At 46.5% G+C, this 26986-nt stretch overlaps 1 protein-coding gene across 3 annotated transcripts in view; it reads right to left on the reverse strand.

The window, feature by feature from the left end:
* Nucleotides 1-26986, reverse strand: part of LOC139685098 (phosphofurin acidic cluster sorting protein 1-like) — a 72686-nt gene that overhangs the window by 20472 nt on the left and 25228 nt on the right. For 2 of the 3 annotated variants that reach the window (XM_071581698.1, XM_071581690.1), the window contains exon 2: nucleotides 255-342. In XM_071581698.1, the coding sequence (XP_071437799.1) occupies nucleotides 255-342 (88 nt within the window). Of the gene's footprint in view, nucleotides 1-254; nucleotides 343-19241; nucleotides 19260-26986 lie in introns of those variants that run through there. The other variant, XM_071581710.1, reaches the window with a different exon arrangement.

The following is a 26986-nucleotide window of genomic DNA, read 5'->3' on the forward strand; positions in this document are numbered from 1 at the left end:
AGGGAGGCATGACACATTCTGTCCCAGTGCCTAACCAAATTCATCCGTGATACAAACCAGCACTAGGCAGCTTGCTGCCGTCCCTGGGGCATCATTCACACCTGCCTGAGAGCCACAATCTCCCCAAAGGTGCTAACCAAGACAGAAGGGGTTGGTTGGCACAAGGCAAGGGACATGCAGACCAGCACTCCACAGAGGGCAAAAGGATCAGCTTGGCCTGCTGCCATCAAGCAACAGCATGGAGAGGAGCCTACCTGAATCTTCACAGCGATAAGCACAGAGCTCAGCTCCTTGTCCAGCTCTTTCAGCACCGTAAGTTTCTTCAGGCGCAGACTGCAGAGCCTGTAAGACAGAGAGAATGGGACACATTCAGGCACCACCATCCCTGGGGCCCCGCCACATGGTACTCAGTGCTCGGAAGGCAGCCTGGATGCTTGGCCCAGTCACAGGCACAAGCTTGGCTGAGGAACACTGGCATTCAGGCGCCACTGAGACAGCCCATCGGGGAAAAAAGGAAAGAAGAGAAATTAACAGAGCTAAATCAGGCTTAAGGGATTAGCCTTGGACAGGAAGTCCAGCAGCAGGCCATATGGTAAAGAGATCTCTTCCCAAGCAGGGCTGTGGCCAGCTCTGCTTAAATCTACCTTGGCCACAGTGCTATTTATTTATAAACCAAAGCACTTAAATCTACTCTTATCCTGGACTTAGTTAATGCACATGTTCCTATGGAGACATCACAACTCCACTCTTCTCTTGCACGGTACCACACAAAGGTGACTTGGGAAGCAGTCCCACAGGAAGCTTCATACAGCAGCCACCCTGACTAGCACAAAAACTTGCATGGTAAGTAGCACTTCCAGGAAAAAGCTAGGAAGGAGCTGGAGGCTAAGTGAAAAGAGCTACTTTTGCTGCTCAAAGTAGATTAGTCAGTGCTTGTGAGACAGACAACCTCCCTGATCTCCTGCCTAGGAGCCTGCAGCAGGCCTCCCACGGAGAGTACTTGCAAGGAACTCTGTCAAGGAGCACAGGCCAGACACTGATGTGATGTTTTGCAAGCCAGCCTCTGTGCTCCATGGCTCCATTGCTGCAGATAATGGTACCCAAGACTTTTGTGGGTATCAATATGCTGGACCTGAGGTTTAAGCTACCCTTCCTGGAAAATAGATTTGACTACTAACTTTCTGTTTGACACACTGTGCTCTCTGAAGTTCTATTCTCTCCTGTTTTCTTTTATTTTTAAAGAAAAAAACTCTGCTCTTGATCTGCTAATGTAATAACAACAGTGTAGAACAGCCCAGAGGTGGAATGATGGTGGAAAGGGAAAGACAGCCAGCCAAGCTGCAGGACAGAATTAGGGCTTAACAAGAACTCACCTCCTACCATGCCCCTTGCCTCCCTTCTAAAATAATTTTAGCTCATGCAGAAGGTTTTCTGGACTGTGACTGCAACCCTGCTGCTCTGTCCTTTGTGTTTGGATAGCAGGGAATGGTGGTGACTGGAAGTCAGGAAGCTGAGATTGCAGGCAGGGTCCTGCGCACCTTTCTGCCCAATGGTCTGCATTCCTCAGTCAAAGCCCAGGGATACAGACCCCTAAGCCCTTGTACCCTGTGCACCACAGCACTGCAGTAAGTGATCCCATCTCTGTCCACCCTTCCCCCCTGAACCTCTGCTTGTAGGAGCGGAGAAAAGTTATCATCTGGGCAGGCTTCTTCTTCCCCAGAAATACTTAGGCAAAGTTAGGAGTGAGCTGCAGGGAGCAAGGCCAAAGACAAAGAGGCTGCTCCTTAGGCAGAGAGGGGGGGACTGAGTGCTCACCAGAAAGATGGGGTACAGCAACTACACCAGATGTAACTAAGGGAAAAGATGCAAAGAGGGTAAGCTAAGTTAACACCATCACTAACCAGTGCTAAATTTTGACTGTCCCTAGTCCCTAAGATAAGCCGCAAAGAGAAATGAGGCTTGAACGTGTAAGAAAAGGACAGAACATGTACTCAAGTTTTCCTTACAGCACTGATCCAGTTGTGATAAGTTACCTGCATGGAAAATTTATCCCCAAAAGATTAAAACTTCCATAAGGATATCCAGTCTTAAGGTGAGGATATTAAAAGGATATCTACCTAACAGTTGTTGTTGCTGTAAAAACACACCCCTCATCCAAACTAACCCATTAGCTCTTCATGCTCTTCTCTGAGGTACTCAGGAGTTCTGCCAGTACCTGGTATTTTTTCTCAGGAAAGAATAAATGCACACCAATCAGCTCTGCCCACTTGGGCAGCACTTTCATCTCTGATAAGGCACTCTAAAGCTTCTTTCTTCTCTCCCTCTGAATGCTTCTAACCCTCTCCAGCTTTTAAGATCTCTTTTACACAGACTGAGACAGCATGCAGTACTCTGCACCTGGTCCTTCCCACACCACATGCAGGAAGGTGATTTCTTCTTCCCACCCTCTACTCTTCCTCCCCTGCAAGCACTCAAAGATCCAACTAGCTCAGGTATAGCTTGCACCCTGCAACTCCAACCCTTCTCAAAAGAGTTGTTATGGGTTTGGCCAGATGGGCCTAAATTTAGGTTTTAAAAGTTCAGCTAGGCCCGGGGTTGTCAGCTGATTTGAGCTGGGCTGAGCTAGCTAACAGCTGACTTCTTCTAGCCAATAGTATTGTATTCCATACCATATTACATCATCTCAAAGGGTGTAAAATCCAGTGTGTGGGAGTGGCTTAGTTAGTTCTGCTATGGCCGAGGTACAAGCCGGACGTGATCCAGCTTCTGTCTTGGAGCAGGCCTTGCTGCAGCCCCTGCTGCCTCTGCTTGCATTTTGTTTGCATTCAGGGAAGTAGAAACATTTTTGTTGTTACTCTTTCTGTTTCTTGCTATGTGTCTCTTAGAGTACTTACAGATCTAGTGTAATAGACTTTGCTTTGTATTAATTGGGGAGTGGGAAGTTATATCTTGTTATACTATACATAACTTGTGTAAGTGTGTGTTATATTGTAGTTTCCTCTTAATTTTCTCTTTTCTGTATAAATACATGTAGTTAGTTTCAGCATAAACCTGGTTTGAAGTGGTTTTCTCCCTCTCTCCCTCTTCTTTCTCCCTTGGTTGGTTGGGGGGAGGAGGAACCCTTTTCACTCTGTCCTGGACACTTGGCCAGCTGAACCCAAGACAAGAGTGCTTTCTAAAATACCATCACCATTCCCACAGGGATTATCACGCATGTTCTGAAGTCTAAACACACATATTTGCAGCACAAGAGCACACAATTTTTAAAAGGGTGCTTCCTTAGCAGCTTGGCTATCCCTGATGATTCTCTTTTGACCAATCCCTGCATCATCCAGATTTGTGTTACTGCTGGGTGTTCAGTGCCAGTACTGGCCAGCAGTGGGTCTCACACTAACCCCTGCAGATCTCTACAGGACACAAACGAGGCACAGTGATCAGAAAGGTACACTACTCTGAACACTTCAGCCAAATGCCATGGCAACTACCCTGCGGTTTTGCCCAGAACTGATCACTGTGTAATACCCAGGTCACTAATTATTTGGTAGATAAATTATAAGTCTGGATTTACTTGTTCCTATAACTAAACACAAAAAGTGGCAACTGCTCTTGACCTGTGGAACTACTGCAGGGACTTCCTCTATATCCAGTTGTGGTCAACATGATTGTAACATTCTCATAGCAACAGTGATGGACAGCAACAAGGAAAATGAGCTCCAACAAGACAGTCTGACAGCCTTCTGGAACTCCAGTATTCCTACACTCCACTACTGGTTGCCAAATGGTAAAGAGGTACTCACTTTTTCCTGGTATTATCCTAAAAAATGCTGCCTTCTTTCCATGACTAACATGGATGGTCAGTCAGGCAAAACCCCTCTTCCCTGACGATGGCTTTTTAAACATGCAACAAGAGAAAGCAGCTCTTACTTTTCACTGGTTCCACTCTAGCTCTTTATTCAGCCTGGTACCCCCAGCCACTGCTGCCTGAGGAGGTATCAAGCAGGAGATGTCCACACATTCACACACTGACCCCTGCCACCAATCCCAGGTAAGATGATGGTAACAAAAAGAAACACACATATAAACATTCATGTGCATCCCAACAGCACCCACAGCTAAGGAGCGTGTGTGTGGGGGTGTGTGTGTGTGTGCGCGCGCGCGCATCAACACACATAGAGACAGACACACACTATCACTCACCTTTATAGCTGTGCTGGTTTAAAGGTGAACCAGCAAGGGGAATGAACTCACCACGAGAGAGATTATAAGTCAGAGGCTAAAATTTAATAATAATATTACAATAAATACACTGACACAAAGGGAAATTGCTTTCAACTCACAAAACCCAGCAGTATAACCCAGTGTCCTGGGGCACAATCCCAAAGGGGTTTGTTAGCCCTTGTGTTGCCGACCACCTTACTTCGGTGGGTCCAGAGGAATCACGTGACACCTCCCTCAGAGGTAAACAACATCAAGCCCTCACCTCACCCAGAAGGCGGCTCGGACTTTACCTTAAAAGTACACGTTCCTAACCTTAGCCTATTGGAGTCAGATGTGCTATACTCGGGGCATGGTCATCTCAGGTTATAAATGTTGTCTAATTTGAATAAAGTTGGGATTTGCTTGAACACCAAATTGGTGTGTTGCGATCTCCATTGGACCCGTCCGCAATATTTGGTGACCCCCGACGCGATGTTTGGGGACATAGAAGCCAGCTGTGGACAGATCCAGAAACTTAGAGGCGACCCCTGAGAGTTGCCAGTGTGCCGAATTTCAGGCACTTGTAAATAGCAACCCCTGAGAGTTGCTGAGCAGCCGAGAGCTGCTGGAAGCATGGCCACGAAACACAGACCACGGAAGAAGTGAGCATCGCGGTAAACTGACCAAGAGTTGGTGGTAGCTTAAAAAGCTACAGCGTTGAAGACAACGTATCACTGGATGACAGCTTCGAGATTCCCTGACCGGTGAGTTGGGAGATAAGAAAAATAAGCATGGGAAATTCAGAATCAGTAAAGAAACCCAAGCTGCTCGACAGCTTTGAGAAAATAGCCCAAATTACGGGACATAAGATTGATAAAACAGCATTAGAGAAGCTTTTATTTTGGTGTCAGAATAATGGACACTTAACTGATGCAAGCTATGCATATCGTATAGACACGTGGGAAAAGATAGGAGCAAATCTGTGGGAAGCAATCCAAAATGCTTCAATAGATGCCTTAGAAGTAGCCCCGGCATATAAAGCCGTCAGAATGATGCTGTCTCAGCTTCACAGTAGTATAGAAGCTGCTGGAGCTAACGAAAGCCTCCTGCCAAGGCAAACATGGGGAAGTTTTCATCCCTGGAGCAGATACCCCCAGCAGTATCCACCATTGCCCTATAACTCAACCTTTGCACCGCCACTGAGCCCAGAGCCCACCTTTTACCTGCCTGTGCCACCGGCCACCGCAGCAAGAGAAGCTGTGGGACCACAGCAGCAACCCTGGAACCAGAGCATCCCCACGAGACATGCCGCAGAAAATATCCAGCCATACCAGAGCGTGAGTGACTTTTTATTATATCCTGGGTCCGAGAAAACGCGAGGGGGGGTGCCCTCAGCTGAGAGAGAGATGAGAGAAAGGGGACAAGCCCCATGGAACGGCTTTCCTCCTGTACATCCCTCAGCACCGCCGCCGCCGCCGACGACAATGCCCTGCGGGTACCTCGGGGCTGAGGCCGTTCCGCCGCCCCGTGGGTACACGGGAGCCATTCCGTTGCGGCTGGAAACTGCCGCGGGAGACATCCCAGCAGGGCTAGAAACCGTGTGGCCGAAAGAACAAAGAGACCACGTGATCGGGAAGCCCGCGAAAAGTCACCACGTGGCTGAGCCAAAGAGGCTGAGTGCGCATTCAACGGCATGGGCACAGGACTCCCCAACCCCCTCCCTACTGCACATCTATCAAGGCGCATGCATCGGCCGCGGGACCACCACAGCCGACCAAAACAGGGACCGGCCCCGCCTCAGCCAGGCGGGAAGAAATCGCCAGGGGCGGATCCAAGCTGTCAATCAAACTCAGTTCCCACGTCACACCCACCAGCTCTCACACTGGTGGCAACGCCCACTGCCCACACCGAGTACCAACCGCAGACAGCAGAGTACATGCTGGCTGTGAGAGATGGTGTCCGGGGAGAAGGAGTTCAAAGTGTAATTAAAGGGGAACCAAAAGTTTTGGGGAGTGAGGTAACCCCCCGGATCTGAAAATAATGCTTTTTTTGAGTTGTATCCCTTACAGGTGCCAGCAGATGCTGCCAATAGAGCCACTCCAGCTACTGTAACAGCAGCTTGCAGCAAAGTGCCGTTTCTTAAAGAGACAGGCAGCTTAACATCAGAGGTGCATTCCATCCCAGCACAATCAGCCAGGCAAAACACAGTGCCTGAAGCTACTCCTTTCACTGCAGTGGAACAAGAAAATCAACACTTTGCAGACAAGCTGCATCAAGCTATAACTTCACATGCAGGACTGGAAAACCACGAGAAGAAGTTCATGTTCCACCTAATGGCACTTGAGAATGCCAAGCAAAAGACCATTTCAGAAATGCTTGAGATAACTGGCAGAGTTAGCCAGCGCAGTCAAACTCAGGCTGTGGCAGAAGCTTTCACAGCTATTGTCAAGCCAGATGGAAAGCATCTAGCCACCATGGTACAAAACGTGGTTAAATCCAGAGAATGTCTAAGCGTATCTCTTGCCTTTGTGTCTTATCTTGTTGCTGTTACTAACCAAAATGTATGGATAATGCTTTCTCAACAGGCAGACTTGGAAAACTTCTGCTCAGGTAACATAGTTAAAGCAGGAGAACCAAACAGAGTGTGCCTTATGGGAGTACCTTATTATAACATCAAAGATTTCATTCCTTTTGGTATTGAGGAAGCAAAAGTGTCCTGCTGTGGTATTGGAGACACCATAGCAGATATCATATGGTAATTAAATACTTCCTTAGAGAGGGAACCCCAAGAGCTAAAGTTAGTGGGATCACTCCCTGGAAATGAATCATGTGTTGAGTTTCAACTTGTGCATTCTAGTGTATCAGAATGGTCAAAGAAACACTAGTCACAGCAATATTTTCCTGTGGAAAGTACAGATGTCACTCCTCATAATAAGAGTTATACCAATAGCAGTTGGTGTTGGAATGTTGTTGGTTCACAAAATACAGGTTGCCCAGAAACGAGATTGGTTCACACCAAAGGCAACCAGAGAAGAGCACTGCCTTTTGGATATTTCTTAATCTGTGGTAATAAGAGCATGGCCTGGGATACCTACTCAAGTGAGAGGTGGCCCATGTTATTTAGGTAAGCTAACCAAATTTACACAGTCAATGCAAGAGCATGTCTGGTGGTATAAAGACTTTAGTCCTCAGGCTAACAAAAACACCATAGAACATTGGAATGACACAGGAAATTTGCTAGCATCAGTGTTTTCCCCAGTTGGTGTAAACAGAGCATTATGTTTGGTACGAATGCTAAACTACTGGATGCAGGAACAACTAAACATCATTACCAAAATGCTTGATGATTTTTCAACAGATGCTGGAAAGATACAACAAGCAGTATTACAAAATAGAGAAGCCCTAAAATTCTTGCTAATGATTCATGGCTACCAATGTGATGAGTTTGAAGGGATATGTTCCACAGAATTAAGCAAATACTCCGAAGAAGTCCAGGATAAAATACAAGTGGTGAAAAATAATCTTGACAAGCTAAGTGAAACATTTCTTCTTTAGAGAAATGGGTTCATTCCCTGAGCCTAATCAGTTGGCAAGAAGCAGTGCTGATACAAGGAGTATTAATTCTGATTGTTATCATGATTTGTTTGATTGCTCTTATTTATAAGACTAGTCGTTAACTGTCCAATCAAACAAGAACAGTCCAGTTCAAGTTGGCATGTTGTTTAGCCTGTATCTCCAAGTCACAAACAGATCCTAAAAGCTGAAAGTTTGAAATTCTGTTAATTTTCAGTTAAAGTGCAGTTTTAAGCTTATTGCACTGTTAAATTGAGCAGCAGAGCTACAGGGGTAAGGACACCTGCCCCCCTCAGCTGCAGAACATTTTCTGGAGAGTGTAAGATCACCAGTACTTACTCTCTTTCAGTGTTGGTTATGTTTAACCTCTGTGAATTTTCTCTGTGAATTCACATTTGCTTACTGCACTACCAAGAGTGTCTAAAGTGACTGAGACTCAAAGCCACACAGAAGTTGGCCACACAGAAGTTCTGAGAATTGATCTTGAAATATTGCATAAGGAGACTTAGCTCAGCTAGACTGAACTTGCTTCTTTGCTAAGTGAAGTCACTCCGCACTCTTGGACACTCTGCACAAAATAAACATTGTTAAGGAGTTTGTTGTTTTGTTTACAGTGGTTTGTGTGGTGACGACTACACAGAAAGACCGCAACCTCACACGTGAGAGAAAAGTTTCTTATTTTGTTCTAGTTGTAAGTTTGTAAATCCCAAGCCTACATGTCTTAGTCATGTATTGGTTTGTGTCAGTTTGCAAAGTTTACTGTACCCTCTTCCAAAGGTCTGTTTTGAAAAGAGAGGGGGAGACAGGCATGTGTAGAATGAAAGCCTGTTGTCCTGTTAAGTCTTGAATTGGCACAATCTAAGATCTTTCCAAATGTTTTCTCATTTTTCAAAAAATCTGAGCAATTTTTCAGCCTTTGAGTTTCCTAATGGTAACAATTTCCCCATTGGATAAGTAGCTAAGGAGCTAAGACTTAAAATTATTGTGTTATTATGTGCATTGTGCTGTTTGCATTTTTGTTTTGTTTTTTGAAACAAGAGCGGGAGATGTTGCCGACCACCTTACTTCGGTGGGTCCAGAGGAATCACGTGACACCTCCCTCAGAGGTAAACAGCATCAAGCCCTCACCTCACCCGGAAGAAGGCTCGGACTTTACCTTAAAAGTACATGTTTCTAACCTTAGCCTATTGGAGTCAGATGTGCTATGCCTGGGGCGGGGTTATCTAAGGTTATAAATGTTGTTTAATTTGAATAAAGTTGGGATTTGCCTGAACACCACATTGGTGTGTTGCAATCTCCATTGGACCCATCCACAATACCCTTGTGCTGAGACCCGCGTGGTTCCCTCAAGTCCAAAACAAAAGGAAGTGAAAAACCTGTTGGTACAGGTGATGGCTGTAGTCTGGTTGAGAATGGCAGTCATAGTCTGGACAAGAGTGGTGGTCTCTTCCTGTCCAGGTCCTGCTGCTCCTCTGGATCCGACGAGAGGTTCCCGAGGTCTTCTTACCCACCACTTATGTACCCTCAGGGAGCACCCAGTCCCTCCCCCAGGGCGGGGACTCACACAATGGGTGATTAACTCTGGGAGTCATGGGGTATCCCTGAACTGTTGATGGCCCATTAGCAGCCCCCCCCCCCCCCCCCCCCCCCCCCCCCCCCCCGCCCCCCGTGTGAAGGTGCTAATGACTCCCTGGGCAGCTGCTCCTAATGGTCCATTGTCCTTGGGAAATGAATAGAGGGGGTAGAATACACAGCTTTGATCACCCCCACCTGCTAAACTAGGAGGATAGCTAAGCAAGCACTGACTTTGAAAGTTGGGATTCTAAACTACAAGCAATTACATCAAAATAAGAATATGGAGGGCAAGAAGGAAAGAAAAAGAAAGAAAAAGGAACAAACTCAGGAACAAAATGAGTTAATAACTGTCTGATGGCATTAAAACATCAGAGATGATATTTTCTAGACTATGTTCTTAGACACTTAAGTCATACTTGGAAAACGCTCCAAAGCATCGCTCAGCACATTTTTTTCGCCTTTTTTTTCTGCTCCACATTGCAGCATCCCAGCTGTTTCCTTCCTCTCTAGTTAAATGACAGCTTTGGAGCTTTTGCTCTGAAGTCTGATTGAAACACTTAAAACACTTAAACAAAGCTGGCTTGTGAGTTCAACTTGAAAAGTAAAGCTCCTGCAACACATGCATTTTGTGAAAATTAGAGTCACCAGCAAAGCACTGCCTCCAGTGGTTGGTTGCAAATGCATCCAACCTCTTGTCCCAAGAGGCGACTGCTGTTCTCAGAGGACACACATACAGGGACTAGAATTTGTTACGGAAACTTTCCTGTCTGACCATTCAGGACCACTCTGGCAGTCACACTCCCACCACCCCAGACTTTCACTGCTGGGACTCGAGCACCTTTGCAATGGGCAGCTCAACTGGACCCACAGGTGCCCCAATTGGCTCCCACCACACACCACACCCATTTAATCACACTGCAGTAAAACCAGCTTGAGCTGATGCCTCCAAGGTCAGTGCAGGGATCCCTGGGCTTTTGTACCCTTACAGCCTGTAAGCCTGTTCCTCATATGCTCTTCACACCCCTTACACATGACTCTTGGTCTGATGGTGATATTTGGTCTGGAGTCTTCTGCTTGTTTATTTGGTTTCTACAGTCTCTGGGTGAACCAGCCATCCAGCACTTCAGATGTCAATGCCTTTTGTTAGGCAACAGGTCAGTGTCAGTTCATGGCTCCTTTCCTGAGGCTCCAAGACATTTCCTGACATCCAGGGCACAACGTGCAGCTCCCACTGCAGCTGCACATCCAGCTACCTGCACTAGGTGTATTCCTCAACAGTTTTATTGTTGCATTTTCAATGCCAATGTTTTTCAGTGAATGCCACATCTCTAAACCCCCTGATGTCAGGAGAATACAAACCAGAGGTACAGTTGCTAAGGCTCATAGGGAACACGGGAAAATGGGATGAAAATACAACTATGCACAACACAGGAGGTGGTACATTTTTTCTGTTGGCATCCTGGGCTGTTCAGTGCTTGGCTTACCAACCACTGGTAAGCAGCAGCTCATTCTCTGAAGATGACTGTTTCCCTGGACATTTGAATGGGCATTCCCTGTAGCTCCTTTGCCACCTACAAATATTAGAACACATCCATCTCTCCCAGCACTGGCCCTCTATGCATCCTTGTCTACACTACCATCCTTATTAGATGCACAGACATGGACTAAGCCTTCAACAGAGGCAATTTAGCAGTTTTCTAATATTTTTCCTGACTTTGACAGCTCAGGTTTACCTTTCAAGGTGATACTGAGCTCTGAGACTGGGCTTCTGGAGAGATGCCAGATATTCCGTGGGGCTTACAAGGTATGGCACGCTCCTGGCAGTCCTGCACCCCTGGTGAAGCAGCACCTATTCCCAGCAAGTGTTCCCACTAGAGGGCAGAATGCGGCCGGCCAGGACCAGACACCCCACGCACAGGGATGCCCTGCGTGGAGACTAGCCGGTCTTATGGAGCAGCTTGTAAATGCAGTTTTACTCCCCCTGACCACAGGGGTGAACAGCCCTACAGCTCACCTCTGATAGGGGCCAAAGGGAAGGTGTCAAGGGAAGAGCACACCAACAGGGTGTGAGTGGTGAGATACAACCCAGAATGTGCCACAGCTTTCTGAAGTCAAGATACTCCCTGAGCCACAGTGGTATCTACGCATGAGACACCACTGATGCACGCAGAAGGGAGGAGAGACCTACTGCACTTTCAGAAACCAAGTCCCTCTTGCCAGCAAACAGGAGCAATGAACTGGGACAGCAGCAGGTTCATCAGGCTCTGCAGCTCTACCATCAGGACAGGTAGGTGGGCCAATTACAGACACACTGGGATAAAAGCCAACATCAACCTGCTTTGAGAGCCTCACCAAGGCAGAGACAGAGCACTCAGGGCTTGCTAGCACACTCCTGCCACTCTGCCTTCCAGCAACTGCTGCAGCCTGGGAAGGACAAGTCAAGCAAGCTGCACTGAAGTGGTGTAACGCAGTAGGATGCAGAGGCCAAAAGCCATGACAACATCCTTCTGGGATCTCCAAAGAAAGAGCTACAGCCAGAGCCACTTGCTGTGTTTCAGGTCCCTTGGCCAAGCTATGTAAGGTGGTGTGCAGTACAACAGCCCTGGTGCTGACCAGCAATCTTCTCCTAGCCACAAGAGAGGCATTTTGCCTCCTCTGCATCCTGGACGACAAAAGGTTGCTACCAACAGCACAAGTCTGCCCTGCTGCTGGATCCAGAGCAGAGTTCTATGACTGCATGTTGCAGTAAGTTTGACGTACCCCAATTCCCAAGTGACAAAGGAAATCCTAAAGTATGAAGGACAGGAAGACAAAAACTCCCCAGGTTGTTATGTCCCTTCATTTCTTGTAAGGTACTTTACAGCTTATGGTTCTGCCTGCCTCACAAAATCCAGCCTGTTTTCCCATGTGACTATTCCTCCCCTCTAACATCTCATCTCCTTCCAAGTGCCTCTAGACAGATGAAACCCAAGCCAATGCTCAGGCATCCTGGAGGACTGGCTGATACTCTTCTTTCTTTTTGTCTCTGAGGGTTGTAACAGCAAAGGAACATGAAGCCTGTGCTGAGAAGGGGCTCCTTCTCACAGCAGCAACTTGGCTACACTACATTGAAGCAGGACAGGCAAAGGCATGCTGGGAAGGGCAAGGAATGACAGTGTTGGCAGGGTCTAAGTTACCAAGAACAAGATGTCATCCTCAGTCAGGACAAATGGGAGGCAAAGGGAAGAAACAGTGCCCTGAAGGCAGACACATCCACCTTTCCTTGTCTTCATGGCTGGCTGCTTGCAGTGGCCCAGAGTCTTCCTCACAGTCTTGTGTCCTGGTTAGCACATGCCCCTTGGGATGGCCATTCAAGATAGACTACAGTCACTGAAAAGAGGCCAGTGCAGCCCTGACAGTGCAGCAGATTAAATGGGACCTCAGCACCACTGTATTGAATTGGAGCACCTCTTTTTTTCATTTTTGTATCCTCGTGGAAAAGAAAGCCTGCACAATCAATGCTGTTCTCATCTGACCAGGAAGTTCATTCTTAACTGCATTAAACATCACCATCTCACTGTGTATGCACATTTATCAGGCCTGCCCTGCTTCAATCAGCCTTGGAAGAGTGTCTAACTCTTTATTCTCTGGGAAGATGACTCTGATTTGGTCAGCAACTTGCCCTTGAGCTTGCTGCACCCAGCTGCTCTACTGAACACTCTGAAGCTGCTTTCCCACCGCAGGGACCACACACGGGTCTGTGCAGGGACTCTGACTGCCACCCAGAGGCTTCCCAGGAACCACCTGCTCTCCCATCACGAGCTCAGCACTCCTGTGTGCTCAGATATGTATTTCATAGTAGTGCAATACCACTGAGACAGCACAGAGCCACTCCCAACACACGCACAGGAAAGAGCAGGTCACACCCCAAAGAGATACAACAGCCTCAACAAGGCCTTATGCATTCCAGGCTGGGTCAGGTGCACCAACGAGACAAGGAGGCTCAGATAAAGGACAAGAACATCATCAGACTGTGTGCACGTTTCAGCCAGCAGCAGTAGCTACTAGTGATCACCAGCAACAGCTACCAGAGCTGCTTGTTGGCAGTGTGAAAGCAGCCAGGTGCGAGAGAGGAAAGCGCAGTCAGGTACTGGATTCACTGATTTTGTCTGGAAGACGTAAGATTCACTCAGCATTATGGAAGAGATTTGTTGGATTTATCTAGGAAAATATAAAAATATTTCTAAATAGCTAATAAAATGTACAAAATTATCCTCCTCCTCATGGTTTTCAAAACCAGTATCTGACATCTGTAGCCAAACTGTAGCCAGAACTGCTCCTGGACCAGCCACTGCTTCCTTCACAGGAAGGTTTTAACAGGTTATGCTTTTGAAACATCCTTGTTAAAGGAGATTAGCCAATATGCATTATGGAGTGTACACAAGACCTACACACAGGGAGTCACATGAGCAGAGGCAGACAGACCTGCAGCAGTGCTGTGCTCAGGGTGCAGAGCACTCCTCTTTCCAAGAAGCTACGTCTACTACAGGCTTTCAGCTGCTTCTGTGCTGCCAAAATGTCACCATGCCAGCAGTGCCAAAGAAAATCTGAACTACTCGTAACATTGCATTTCTAATAAAAGAATTCCTTCTCAGTACAAGAGCTAACATTGAGATGTTTGTTTGCTGCCCATGGCACAGTGAGGAAGCAGGGGCTGTTCCAAAAGCAGGAGGGCACTGATCAGAGGTCATGGCACCCCAAACCAGGACAGAGCAGGCCTGGCTGCAATGGAAAAACAGCTCTCACACAAATGGTTGGCCAAGGCCATTCTCTGTTGTCCAGTATCCCCACTAAGCACAGACAGCAGTGACACTCTCAAAATAGCAGAGCTCCCCAGGATTCCCTCTGATCAGGCCTGCAGCCAACTGCTCCACAGCACATGTGCTCTTCTTAAGGCTGCTGAGCCATCCTCTGATGTTTGGATGTGCCTTGTTACATAGGCAAGTATATGCCAGCATCACTGCAAGCAAATCACTTCTAAACAAGACAAATGATGCTTTCTCAGATCAATTCAAAGGCAATAGCAGAAGGAAGTCAAAGATAAGCCCATATTATGAAATGCTCCCTTCCTGCTCTGTGGCGTATTTCTTTAAGAACAACTTTGCAGGCTCCATAGCTACAGAAAGCTCCACAGTTTCAGACCCAGTAATAGAGGCAGCCTTGAAAAGAAGCAGACCACTCTGGCATGGTAGCTTGTGTCTGGGACACTGTCCAGACAAAAACATTGCTAAAGTCAATACATAACCTAAATGCCATCTCCTGACTTGAGGACTGCTTCCTCCTGATCTCAGAGCTCCCACGCGTTTTGCCAGCCTGGAGAGCAATTCACACATATCCTTCCCACCCAAACCTCAGGGGACATTCCTGCTCACATGCCCAGTCCCACTATGGGAGAAAAGAGCAACTGCCGCTGCGATGCCAGGCCTGCCCAGCATCACAAACTCCGAAACACGATGAGCACTGCCCATGTATGCAGCCAGTGCAGAACCTGGGCAACATGAAACAGACCAGAACAACCTGTCAGCATTGGCAGGGTTATTCCTGAAGCTCCTTTCTCGCAGGTTTCCTCTCTCCAGACAGAATTCAATATAGAACTCTGCCAGGCAGAATTGCTTCCCAACTGGTTTATAACCTCTCTGATGCACAGGTCTCTTAATCCACTGATGGAAACCCACTGTGTGGACCACACACAACACAACCTTTTCTGAAAAGGGGGGAAGCTACAACAGAACAGCTGTTAAACCATAGTAGAGCAATCACTTTGTGCATTTAGTGCCAAGAACAAGATCAGAGGGTGGAGTGAAAACCCTGAGATCTGCTAGAAAGACACTATTGGCTGCTCCAAACTGTTGCTGTCAGAGACATGCCAGAGCTATCTCACACCCCACAGCGAGGAGCTGCAGCTTACCTGGCACTACAGAGCAGCTCTCCTTTTAGCATAGAAATGCCTGCAAACACTCTGGTGTGCATCGCTTCTCCTCATCAGTCAGCTTCAAAAATAGCCCCTCCTGACAGCGACATCCATCTTGTCACACCACTGCAATCCACGGCTTCTGGGCTGTTACTACCCAACCATGCCTGCTTTTCTGAGCCAGAGATGCCACACAACCCATGCAGCTGGAGAGGAAGTGGCCGTAAATGTTGCTATGGATCAACACTAAATTCCCTAGCTCAGGGATACTATGGTATTTACAAGAAAATACCAGCAATATGAATAGCACTTTGTGTCCAGGTCCACTGTGCCTGTAACATCAGGCTCTCTGAGAACAGGCACCAAAAAGCATGTTTTGCTACACTGCAAAAATAGAGGAGTTGCATTCAGGGAGCAGCCTGAGCTCCACTGGATCACAGCAGAGGCAGCTTTTGCTTGGGGCCCTCTCCAGGCAAAGCATGCAGGCAGCTGCCATCCACAGTCATTCCTGCTCAGTGGCACCACATTTCCCAGCAGGCTGCCAGGCTGTCCAGCAGACTGTCCCTGCTCTCCAGGGTGCTGCAGCTTGGGCTCAGCAGCGTCAGACAGCTACTCATGGGCTAGCAGGACCCTGGGTGCCCCAGGAAGCAGCAGATGGACTAAGCAGACGACACTCCATGCACCTGCAACTGCTCACTTCCAGCCACTGTCCCAGTGGAACAGGACATTCTTTCAAGAATTACTGTGCCCATCCACCATCTCAGCAAGCTGCAAGCAAAGCCAGGAGCTATCGTGGCAGACATTTTATCTAGCAGAAGGGTCCATAAATGGCCAAGAATGGCCTGTATCAAAAATAGCCAAATATCAAAAAAGTGATCCTTCCCCTGTACTCTGAGTTGGTGAGGCAGTTCTGGGCCCCTCAGTTCAGGAAAGATATTGAGGTGCTGGAGCGGGACCAGAGAAGAGCAACAAGGCTGGTGAAGGGACTGGAGCCCAAGTCCTACAGGGAGAGGCTGAGGGAGCTGGGGTTGTTTAGCCTGGAGAAGAGGAGGCTCAGAGGTGACCTCAGCACTGTCTGTAACTACCTGAAGGGAAGTTCTAGCCAAGTGGGGGTTGGTCTCTTCTCCCAGGCACTCAGCAACAGGACAAGGGGGCATGGGCTTAAGCTCTGCCAGGGGAAATTTAAGTTGGAGATCAGAAAAAAATTCTTTCCAGAGAGAGTAATCAGGCATTGGAATGGCCTGTCCAGAGAGGTGGTGGATTCACCATCCCTGGAGGTTTTTAAACTGAGATTGGACATGGCACTGAGTGCCATGATCTGGTAAACGGACTGGAGTTGGACCAAGGGTTGGATCTGATGATCTCGGAGGTCTTTTCCAACCCAATTGATTCTATGCTAATAATGTGGTGTGCCCCCTCACCACAGCCACGCTGGGCACAGGCAGGCATCCAAAGACACCCTGGCTAAGAAAACTTGAACTTGTACCATACATTAAAAGTTCAACACCATACCAATCACTTTGTCTCTTTACAGTACAGTTTTGTAGTGCTCACCGAAGCATCAAAAGTGCCTAAAGAACTCATGAAACAGGACAGGTGGTTTCTCATACAATTCTTCCTATCAACCCATGGGAATCTGTGGCTGAAGGGAAGTATTTTCTGCACAGCAGAGGCACACAAAACCACTTGGTGCAAGAGAGGTGCTCCTCTATGCCCATTATATGGGCATATGCTGGCCTATATGTTCAAATGCAGAGTCCTTGTTTTCTCTCTAAGTACTCTGAATTTTATACAAGAGGTCATTAAGCATTCCTGAAATGAGTCATTCCCAGCTCTTCTACACAGCCTTTTAGAAAAACATTTCCCAGTGCACATACCTTGGGACTGACCCCCAGGAAGCTCTGCACCAGGCAACTGAAGCAGAAGAGGTAAAATGTGCCTGTTTTGGTTCACTGATCAAACTGTAAAAGAAACCTAAAAAAGACACAAAAGCTAGTTGCAGTCCAGAATAAGACTGAAAAGTTTTAAAAACAGCCATGAGGGGACAGCTTTGAATCTGACTCTATCTAACAGTGGTTAGTAAGGGCAGGAAGCAAGACTGCAAGTGATTGTGAAATTCCAGCCAGTTACAATTTTTAAGAGGACAAAAGTCAAGGGACAACAACATCAGAGGAGGAAACTTAACTAAAGGCCCAGGATCTGGACATACCAAAAGGGTACCACTTAAAGCAAAAACCTAGTTCAGAAATAACTGGCAGTTCCTTGAAGAAACAAAAGCTGCAACTATAAATAGGCTGCCAGTTCAAAGGATTATCCCTCCTTGGGATAATCACACATAGAGAAGAGGCAGATGAAGCTGTTCTCCAGGGAAGGCCAGATACAAAAGCACAGATCTTTTGTTAGCACAATTCCTTGGATGCAATCTCCCTACTTCTCCCTCACATAAGATATTAAAAATTAATCAGAGATTATACATCAGAGCATCACCATGGCTCCTTGCTCTAAGTGGCAGGATCAGCCCAGATGCAGTTGGGGTGATGGAAGCACAGAGGTTGAGGTGAGGAAAGACACCAGTCCACAATACTTGGAGACCCAGCAACTATCCAGAATTATGGAAACTGCACAGACTATCTGACCTGCTCAGAGTACCCAGCTTCACATTCACAAGCCAGCAGCAGGGCCAGCAGTGGCAGAGCCAGGGGTGTCCAGCCCAAAAGCCTGCAAAGCCTGTACTAGTTTAAGTATTTTAGCATGCACGAAAACTGCACTGGCAAATTTAAATACAGCTTTACAAGAATAACTCCTTCTTAAAATTAGCATGTCATTAGAGAAGCATGTACAGGACAGTTGAAACTGGACCCCAATGCACTTACTCTTGCCCTCATCAAGAACATACACAATCCTGCCATCCTTCACATTGCAGCAGCCACAGCATGTGTCCCACAGGGCCCAGGCATGTCTTAGCTGTGGGACAAAATTTCTCTTCTCAGAAACAACTCCAGCACAGTCATAGGGTACAAGTCAATGTGATCATATCCTAGTCAAAAGTGAATATTCTGCATAAAGAAATCATCCTTGCTCAGTTCAGGAATTTTGTGATCTGCTTCTGAGGCTTGTTTTCATCTGCATACAATTTATCTAATTATCCCACATATCCCAAGTGATCTAACTCATGTTCAGTGTCAAAGAGGCTTCTAGGCAGCATCCAACCATGGTCTCTGCTATAAGAGGAGATAAAAGGATAGTATGGGAACAAACAAACTGCACAATCAAAGTGACCTGTCTCAGTAAAACCAAACTGGTTTTCCCATTTTGGAAGCAGATCAGCACCTCCTGGAAGCAGCAAAACTGAATAAACTTCTTTTCCATTTGAGGCAGCTATACAACACAGCACCCAGTTGGCAACTTGGTATGCACATTCACAAAGAAGGCAAGATAGGTTTAGATTTATCTAAATGCTGATTGCCCTCAGCAATGCAAGCACAGGTTTACCTACTAAAACAGAAGAGGCTGCTGTTGTCTAAAAGGGTTTTCCGCCATCAAACCTTATGAACAGAGTTAGATGTACTTAGGTACAGTCACTCTTAAAAGGAAGACTTTTTTGTTTCGACTGTACCATGGTCAAATAGTACAAGCTGACAACAGGATACACTGCTGCCCTCCAAAACTTGTCAGTCCATACCCTACAAGTCCAGAAGGCTGTTAAAAATCTCATCTCTAACACAGCAAAGCCTCAGACACACAAGAGCTACCATGCCACACTTCCCAATGTCTTCTGCAGGCTGCAAGTCACTGCACCAGGCAGTGGCACAGGCCAAGCCCCTCCTTGTCCATGTCCACACTTCCTGCTGTTGCAAGCTCATGCAAATACATCCTGCACTCGCTGCTTCGTGTAGCAATGCACAAACACAGCATGCACATGCAAGCCGAGCTCCGCTCTGCCTACCTTCACCAGACGGCCAGCACTGTATGTCCAATCGCCCTTCACCAGGCACCGCTCCATCTCCAGCACATGACATGCAGCCATGAAAGCAAGATGGATATGGGAAGGAAGGCCAACTCCCACTGCAGGCTGCCCTGGGATGTGCCATTGCTGAGAGAAGACATATAAGGGTCCACCTCCCACCAGAACTCCCATCTGACAGGATTCCTGGAGCAAAACTGCACATTTTTAAAGACCTGTCAGGTAAGAGGAAAGAGACCCATGAGGAGCAGGCTCAAAATGCTGCTAATTGGGAGAATTAACCACACAAACAAGAGCTACTCAAGCCAACCAGGTTGCCAGAACTTGGACAGCAATGCTGAGCTCTCTTTATACCTGGTCTGAACCAGATTCAGTGCCTCTTTGGCTGACCAAATTTCCCTTCCACTAGTGGAAGACAAGCAACAGCAATACTTAGACACACAATCACCCACCCAGCTTGCACCTCTGGTTTCCAGATGCTACTCTAGCAGTAACTTAGATTTTTATATAAGCCTTTATGGTTTACATTCACACCACAAATCTCTTCAATAAAAAAAGATGGAGGTGGATTGTCTTGGGCTCTTATTGCCTTCACCAAATCCCCTTTTCTCCCTCCAGACATCCCTGACAGATTTTCCAACCTACTTTTCCAAAAGAAAAGAAATTTCAGCTACTTCTGTTACCTTCTCTGCAAAGGTGCTCTGATTTCCTCTCCCAGTCTGTACTCATGTCTGGGACTGCCCTGACCCAAGTACAGCCAGCACCTTGCAAGTTGGACTTGTTGCACTTTTTGAACAGATGCAGTTCAACAAGTTTCCTGAAAACAACTTCAGTCTATAACAAGCCCATCACGCCAAAAAGGACAAAGAAATGGTCATTGACACTAAAACAGTTGAAGTGACTTTGTCTCAAGCCTCCCATTTCTCTAGCCTGAGAGAGAGAGCAAACAAAGCTTCACAGCCTCTAAGAAGTGTTTGACACACTACAGAACCTATACAGCTCCCAGAAATATGAGATGCAGCCACTGCTTCCTAGGCAACAGAGATGGCAGGACATTTCTCCCCAGGCCTGCTTTCTCCCTGGAGAGTCACAACTAGGGCAAAGTGCTCTAAAGGCATCCTTGGATCTGATCACTCCTCAGAGGGCACCCAGAGCATCCCCCTCAGTCCAGCACCCTGCTATTGGCAACCAACTGCTTTCACAGCAGGTCAATGGCATATAAGCACTGGACTCTCACAACACTCAATAGCTACAAGTCCAGATACCACCTGAAGCTCAAGAACACTGACAAGGTTCTGGGTCTGTAGAAGACTTTCAGGATCTGCATCCAAAGGATGAGCAGTGAGAAATAAAATCAATAGGTAAGACTGCAGAATTTAAAAAAAAAAAAAGCAACACGTTATCCAAATCAGGAACTACTATCCTTAAAACTAGATACAGGGATACTTGCTCAAACTGGAACTTTACATCCACAGCAAAAGTATCCTAGGCAGTCCTAGTCTAAGTGCTCTTTGTCAAAGGGATCTCATCGGACCAGTTATCTTAAGACTTGGACCTTTTCATTAGGCTGCATCGATATCTTGGGGAGGGTTCAACCATTCACTGGACCTCATGACTAGTACAAGAATATCTCAGAGTTATCCTACCGCTGACATCTGTGATCTGTCATTTTCTGTGCTCTGCTACACACATGCTATTCCTCCGGCAAACAAGAGGCCAACAGAGTTCTCATGACATTAGCCCAAACCCTCCACTGCCTCCCCGCTTGGTTGTCAACCTCTCTGAGGAAAGTCTCCAGTAAGGCTCAGAAGCATCAGACACATCCTGAGCATCCTGAGCAGCATCCTGAGCCAGGCCATGGCCACACAAAACCCTGATGTTCAGCCTCAGAGACTATCTGTCTCAGATGAAAGAGCAAACATCATCACAGCCAACATCATGAGGAGGTTTGTTGCAGAAAGTTTTGACTAACGACAGCTGGCTACAGAATTTCTTTTAATCTTTACCAGGTCAGTAAAGCAGCCAAAACTATTCCCCCTTTTTGTGGCTGAGCAAAAGACAGAGATGCTGCCAAAAGCCTACTGCTGCTAAAAAGGCAGTTCCTCCAGCCCTTCTCCATGCACTACCAGATGATCCCAAATTTGCACTGTGACACAGCAGAAGGGAGCCTTGGTCATGGGTGTCTGGCTACAGAGCTATGATCAGGGAATTAGAAGGAAGGCTGGCATATACACTGAGGTTTGGCTATTGCAGTCTAATGTAAAAAGTAACAAACTTGGAGCATGTAGCTAAAAATTTAAATGAAACCTAAACCAAAGAAAGAGTTTCTTTTGCAGTAAGACATCAGTCCAGACTGCCCTTTTCTCTGCAAGCAGCAGGACGTGTTACTGAAGCATGGACTGATGTTTGCAGAAACACAGCAGTGGCAGCCTTTCAGTTATTAACCTTTCCTACCCTGCACATGTATTCCCCTGTCACTTCAACAGTCTGTGTTCACAGAAGCCTAATAGACTATGATTCTTCCTCCAAATGCTGCTGAAACACCCAAATCTTATCCTGGATTTGTCTGGAGGTTTAGACTTACTGGGGACAGCTGCTGATTTTGTCAAGAGCATTCAAAAAAGCCTAATGAGCTTGCACTGGGTGCCTATAAAGAAGAGGCCTGTGCTTCCAGGGAATCCCTTGACTGTGCTTACTGTAGCTACCTATCATGTTCAGCTAAGAGAAAACAAGCAGGGATGAGGAAACCAATGCACACAGCAGTGAGGAATACTAGGCAAGTGCTTTGCTATCATGAATTCATGAAGCTGGGTGCTTTCCAGAGGAGAGAACACAGGATTGGTTTGTTACTGCAGAAAGGGCAGACAGAAGGCACTGACACAGCAAGATGCAGCTCCATGGGAACTTACAGGAGCAACATGTTTCAAAAGTAGGATGGGAGATAAAACTTCATTGACCCAAGTCAGGATGTGGGTTTACCTGGTGAGATAGAAACACAGCCTGCTCTCAAGGGAAAGCGAAACTGCATCAAAAGCTGATCTTGAACTACATCAATAGTGCAAAGAGTATCCTGAGGGATAAGGGATAGGACACCAATTACCATGTTCCAGATCCTCAGTCCAACAGTGAGCAAGTAAACCAATAAGTAGGTAACTGTTTCAGGAGAGGACAACATCTACAGAAGACAGCAACTTCATGGCAGCCACCAGTTGCTCCCAGCACTGTAGCCCACCCTCCCCATCCCAACAGACACACTTGACCCAATACTTCCCACTCCGAATTTGCCACCAACTTAGTGCACACACAAGGGCTGGCCCCAAGGGCTGGCCTTCAGTGTCTCTTGCACTCTAGTCCACCTCCAGCACCGGCTACCACGATGCAGGAAGGAGGGGGCCAGCAACATTCACATGTCCCTGTCTGGCTTATTTCCAGTTGCAGGAGGACACAGCCACAAGCTCAGTTAGGTTGGTGCTGCCAGTAGGATTTCAGGACATGCCAGGCAGAAAGGGAGAACAGATTGCTGACAGAAGTCACCCACATGCATGATATTCATTCATACAAGCCAATTTCAGGAAGAGTTGAGAAAGTTATTGCCATTATTTCTACCTTTGCCTGCTCAGTCTTGTTGTCCTAGTTACCAAAGTCCTGGTGACTAAGGCAACCAGCCTTAGCAAGGAAGAGGCAGAATGGAATGAGATGTAATAAAAACATTTAAGATGACTCTCAAAGAGCAAAAGCAGAAACAAGTAAAAGCAATTCTGTGCCACAAGAATCATTCCCAGTCCCCTGGTCTACTGCACTTCCCATCACTCCATAGGAGTTTGAGAATGGACACTCAGGTATGTTTTGATATACCCAAGAAACACAAAGTGGGCAGCAAACCCAACTCCAGAGTGTTAGAACTCCCCTACACACTCCCTCCTAACACAGTTAGTTAACTATATAGACACTAACACGTACAGTATTGGGCCCAAAGTGAAGATCAGAACTTGTGCTGCCATTCAATAAACAGCTCTTCTCTATCCATGTATGGCCTGTGCAGCAGCCAGGCTCCATGTTCACAATGTCCTGGAGCATTTCACACAAGCATTTCAGGGGATCTCCATATAGGAACTGAGTAACAAGTCACTTCTGTGGTTTCTGAAATCACTACCAGCTCTGCAAGAATATTTCAATCAAGATATGCATATAATAAGCCACAATGCACAACAATAAGGATGTGTTTAAAATCTAATTTAAAAGAAGCAAAAAGATACTTTTAAATCTTTCCAACCCTTAATTTCCCTATATTACAGCTACATCTAACATTTAATTAATCAGCTGCTTATCTTTGTAAAAACAGCCACATAAAACAGGAGGTTTCATTTTCTCCCTGGTGATTCACACTGCCACACTCAAGGAGACAGCCACGTAGGACCTTCCAAGCATGCTTAGGAGAAGGCATGGAGCTTCAGAAGAAAATCTGTGAGTATGTGGAACCAACAGTACTGCATGCTGAACTCACAAGAGGGAAGGAGACAGTTCCACACAGGCGGCATGTTCCAGGGAGGACAGCTAGGAAGCATCAGGTCATAAGTTACCTTGGAAGCTTAAAAAATTCTGCCTTCAAAGGGCTTAGCTTCACTCAAACAAACTTCAGAAGAATGAGCTCCCTTGCAGCAGTACTGTTTCTGAAGCCATGTTTTTGCTCAAAATATGAATGTTTTTTTCACCTAAAATGAAAACAGCAACGTTTTCAAATCAGTCTGATCTAAATGCAATAGTGCCAGGACACAACGACTTGAACTACTTTCCAACGATGTTAACTATGGCAGGAATAAGCAGGCAAAGGCAACAAGGAGGTTGCAGAGACACAGCAGCTCTCGCTCATCTGCCTGGCTGGATGGAAGGAAAGCAGGCTCTGTGCTGCAGCTCTGCATGCTCTCTGGGAAGAAAGTGCTCTGTGCTTTCACCCCTTCAGAGGCAGCTTTGCTTGTGCAGCAGGCAAAGTGCCCCAAGGCCCAGCCCCCACCCCTCCTCTCCCAAGCAGGATGAATAACAACGCCAATTGGGAAACCAGAAACCGGGCAGGGGCTTGAGGCAACCTATGCAGGTTGCCACAGCAACTCTACAAATACGTGTCACCAGAGATCACTATACTGAGAAAATTCTGACAGCAAAGCCCTTCTAGCACCTGGATGACAGCCACTTATCCTGCTTCCTGGCAAGAGGATTGCAAGTCTAAGTAAGATCGACCGAGCTCAATCTTATGAATGGAAGATCTCCAAGGGACACCAGAGCAGCTGGCACATCCAGTGCAGGCTTGGCATCCAGCAAAGCCAAGCTATGAAGGCATTATAAGGCAGATCATTGAACTGCCACTATGATTGATTCCTCAGGTTTTTCCATTTCAGAGAATAACACATTGGAGATCTTTGAAGACCACACACAAGAGCTTCAGAGTAGCACACCTGTGATGTGCAACACAAACAGATTTTTCTCTGTTAAAAAGTAGTGTGAGCTGCTTCAGCACAACAGGCAATAAAACATAAAACTAGACCTACTGGAGTGAGTAATCCTCGGAACTACTTTATAAGGGCTGACAATAATTTAGAGCACAGCAATCTTCCAGCATTTTCCAAAATCACAGAAGTAAGACAGGGCATTTTCCCTTTCCTTTTGTTTTATATTAACTCTCAAAGCCTGAACTCAAGTACTTGATACTAAATACCTGGCTTAAGCCTCAGGCAATGCTGTCATCCCTCTGGCTAGGAGCACTAGCAAGAGTAGGCTTAATGCAACTGCTCCTGTCAACCCCTCTGATTGCTTGTAGCCACCATATAGAAAGAACAAAATATTCCAACAATCATAGAGATATCCTGAAACAAGAGACTCATCTACCACTTGCATTTCTGTCAGTGTGGCTCTTTCCTCTCTCTAGAATATCCCAGTTTGACAGCAAGCCCAGCCACACTTTTGATGATGCTGTGGAATGCCAAAACTCTGCAACTGAACACAGGTGAAACATAATAAATCTCAGATGTGCACACAGTTCATCGACAAAGAAAACATAAGATCTATGGCTTAACACTTCCTGAAAGAGAAGAGATTTAATGTAGCAATGTAAACAGCTCTGAAATACAAAGAAAAAGATCCAGAAGATACAGGTGACAACCAAACTCAGAACAGAGATCAGGCACATGACTATGGGAAGCTCCTGCATCAGTTACAGCCATCTCTCCTTCCAGGTTTGGTAGCTACATAAAGCACAAAGTACCCGTCCCTGGGTCTCAATGAACAGGCTCTGTATGCACACCCCGTGTATGAACCAGCATCCCATCTCTCCAGAGGGAGGCTGAGACAGTCTCCCACAAGTTAGTGTTATCTGCTCAAAGTCGATCTGCTCACAAACACCAAAGCACTGGGTTTCAGACTCAAGGTCAATTTCCCCTCTGTAAAAAGAAAGGCTTAAAGGAAAGACTTCAGTCATAGAACAAAGACTGAGGGGAATTATTTGTTAGCTGTTTCTGGCATGTTTTTCTTGAGTTTGCACTGCTTTTGATAAAGATGCTATCTGAGCACTATTGATAATCTATCCAGCACACACCACTGACTGAGAGCTACACTCCTGATTGAACTGTCTGTAAGTACAAGATTTCAAAGCCCTGTGAATATCCCTGCCACTCACCTGCTGAATGATATTTGCTTGCAGCCCCAGGTACCCCATGGCAATTTGCACTTAAAACGTCTCTGTGCACAGGAAATCTTATATTATCTTCAAAGATAATGAGAAAGGATGATTTCTTACACATGCACAATGCTGCAGCAATGGCCTTGGGAATCCCTATGCTTCAGTGCAACTTCACTGTGCTTTGGTGCTTTTGGAAGAGTCTTTCTTTCAGTTAGAGACATATTTCCAACTCTGCAGAGAAATTTTTTCAAGGAGTCACTTGGAAAAGGTCCACTGCCAGACTCATTTTCAGGTCCTCATAAAAGATGCTCACAGAAATCATGTTCCACCCCAGTTCTTTAGGAACACTGATATTCCTTTCAGAGGGTACGGGCAGAGAAGCTGGTGAACCAAGCCAGCAGTGTCCACCATCAGAAGCCAGCGCTGTATTCTCCACTCCCAGAGATTCCCCAACACCACTGTGTGTTTGAGCACATGACAAACTGACTCAACTGTTAATCCAGCAAAGAACAAACCTGACAAATAATGAGTTGTTTCCTTCCAGGCCAGCACTGAGATAGCTTGCCACATAATCAGGCATGTGCTGGAATTACTGACAAAGAAAGGGTGCCAGTCCCAAGCTCCGAGGCTGGGACTGCCATACCAGGTGTCATGCCAAGTGTAGGTACAGTGGATTTGGAACTGGGCCTGAGAAAGCAGTAAAGCTCTCCCCTCTTCTTTTGAAACAACCCAATCAATGCATGAATCACTCACAGGAAGCACTTGTAATGCCAACTATACCCAGCAGCCCAGCTGACAGGCATGCAACTCAGGGAGGCCTCCAGTTAAGATAAGACAACAGCAATTGCCACTCTCGCCTTTCTCTCTCTCCGCATACCACAGTTCTAAAGCAGCTTCCTGAAGGCAGGATTGTTGGCTTTATTTGAGTAATTTATTTGAGTATTTCAGCTACTTTGTTTTGTGTTGAATCTTGCAATTTGCTGCCTGGACTTCTATTGACAATGCTGGCTGTACTGTGATTAGAGCTCACACAACAATTCTGGGTCAGGCATGTCAG

Source organism: Pithys albifrons, chromosome 2 (genome assembly GCF_047495875.1).
Source record: "Pithys albifrons albifrons isolate INPA30051 chromosome 2, PitAlb_v1, whole genome shotgun sequence".
NCBI lineage: Eukaryota > Metazoa > Chordata > Aves > Passeriformes > Thamnophilidae > Pithys > Pithys albifrons.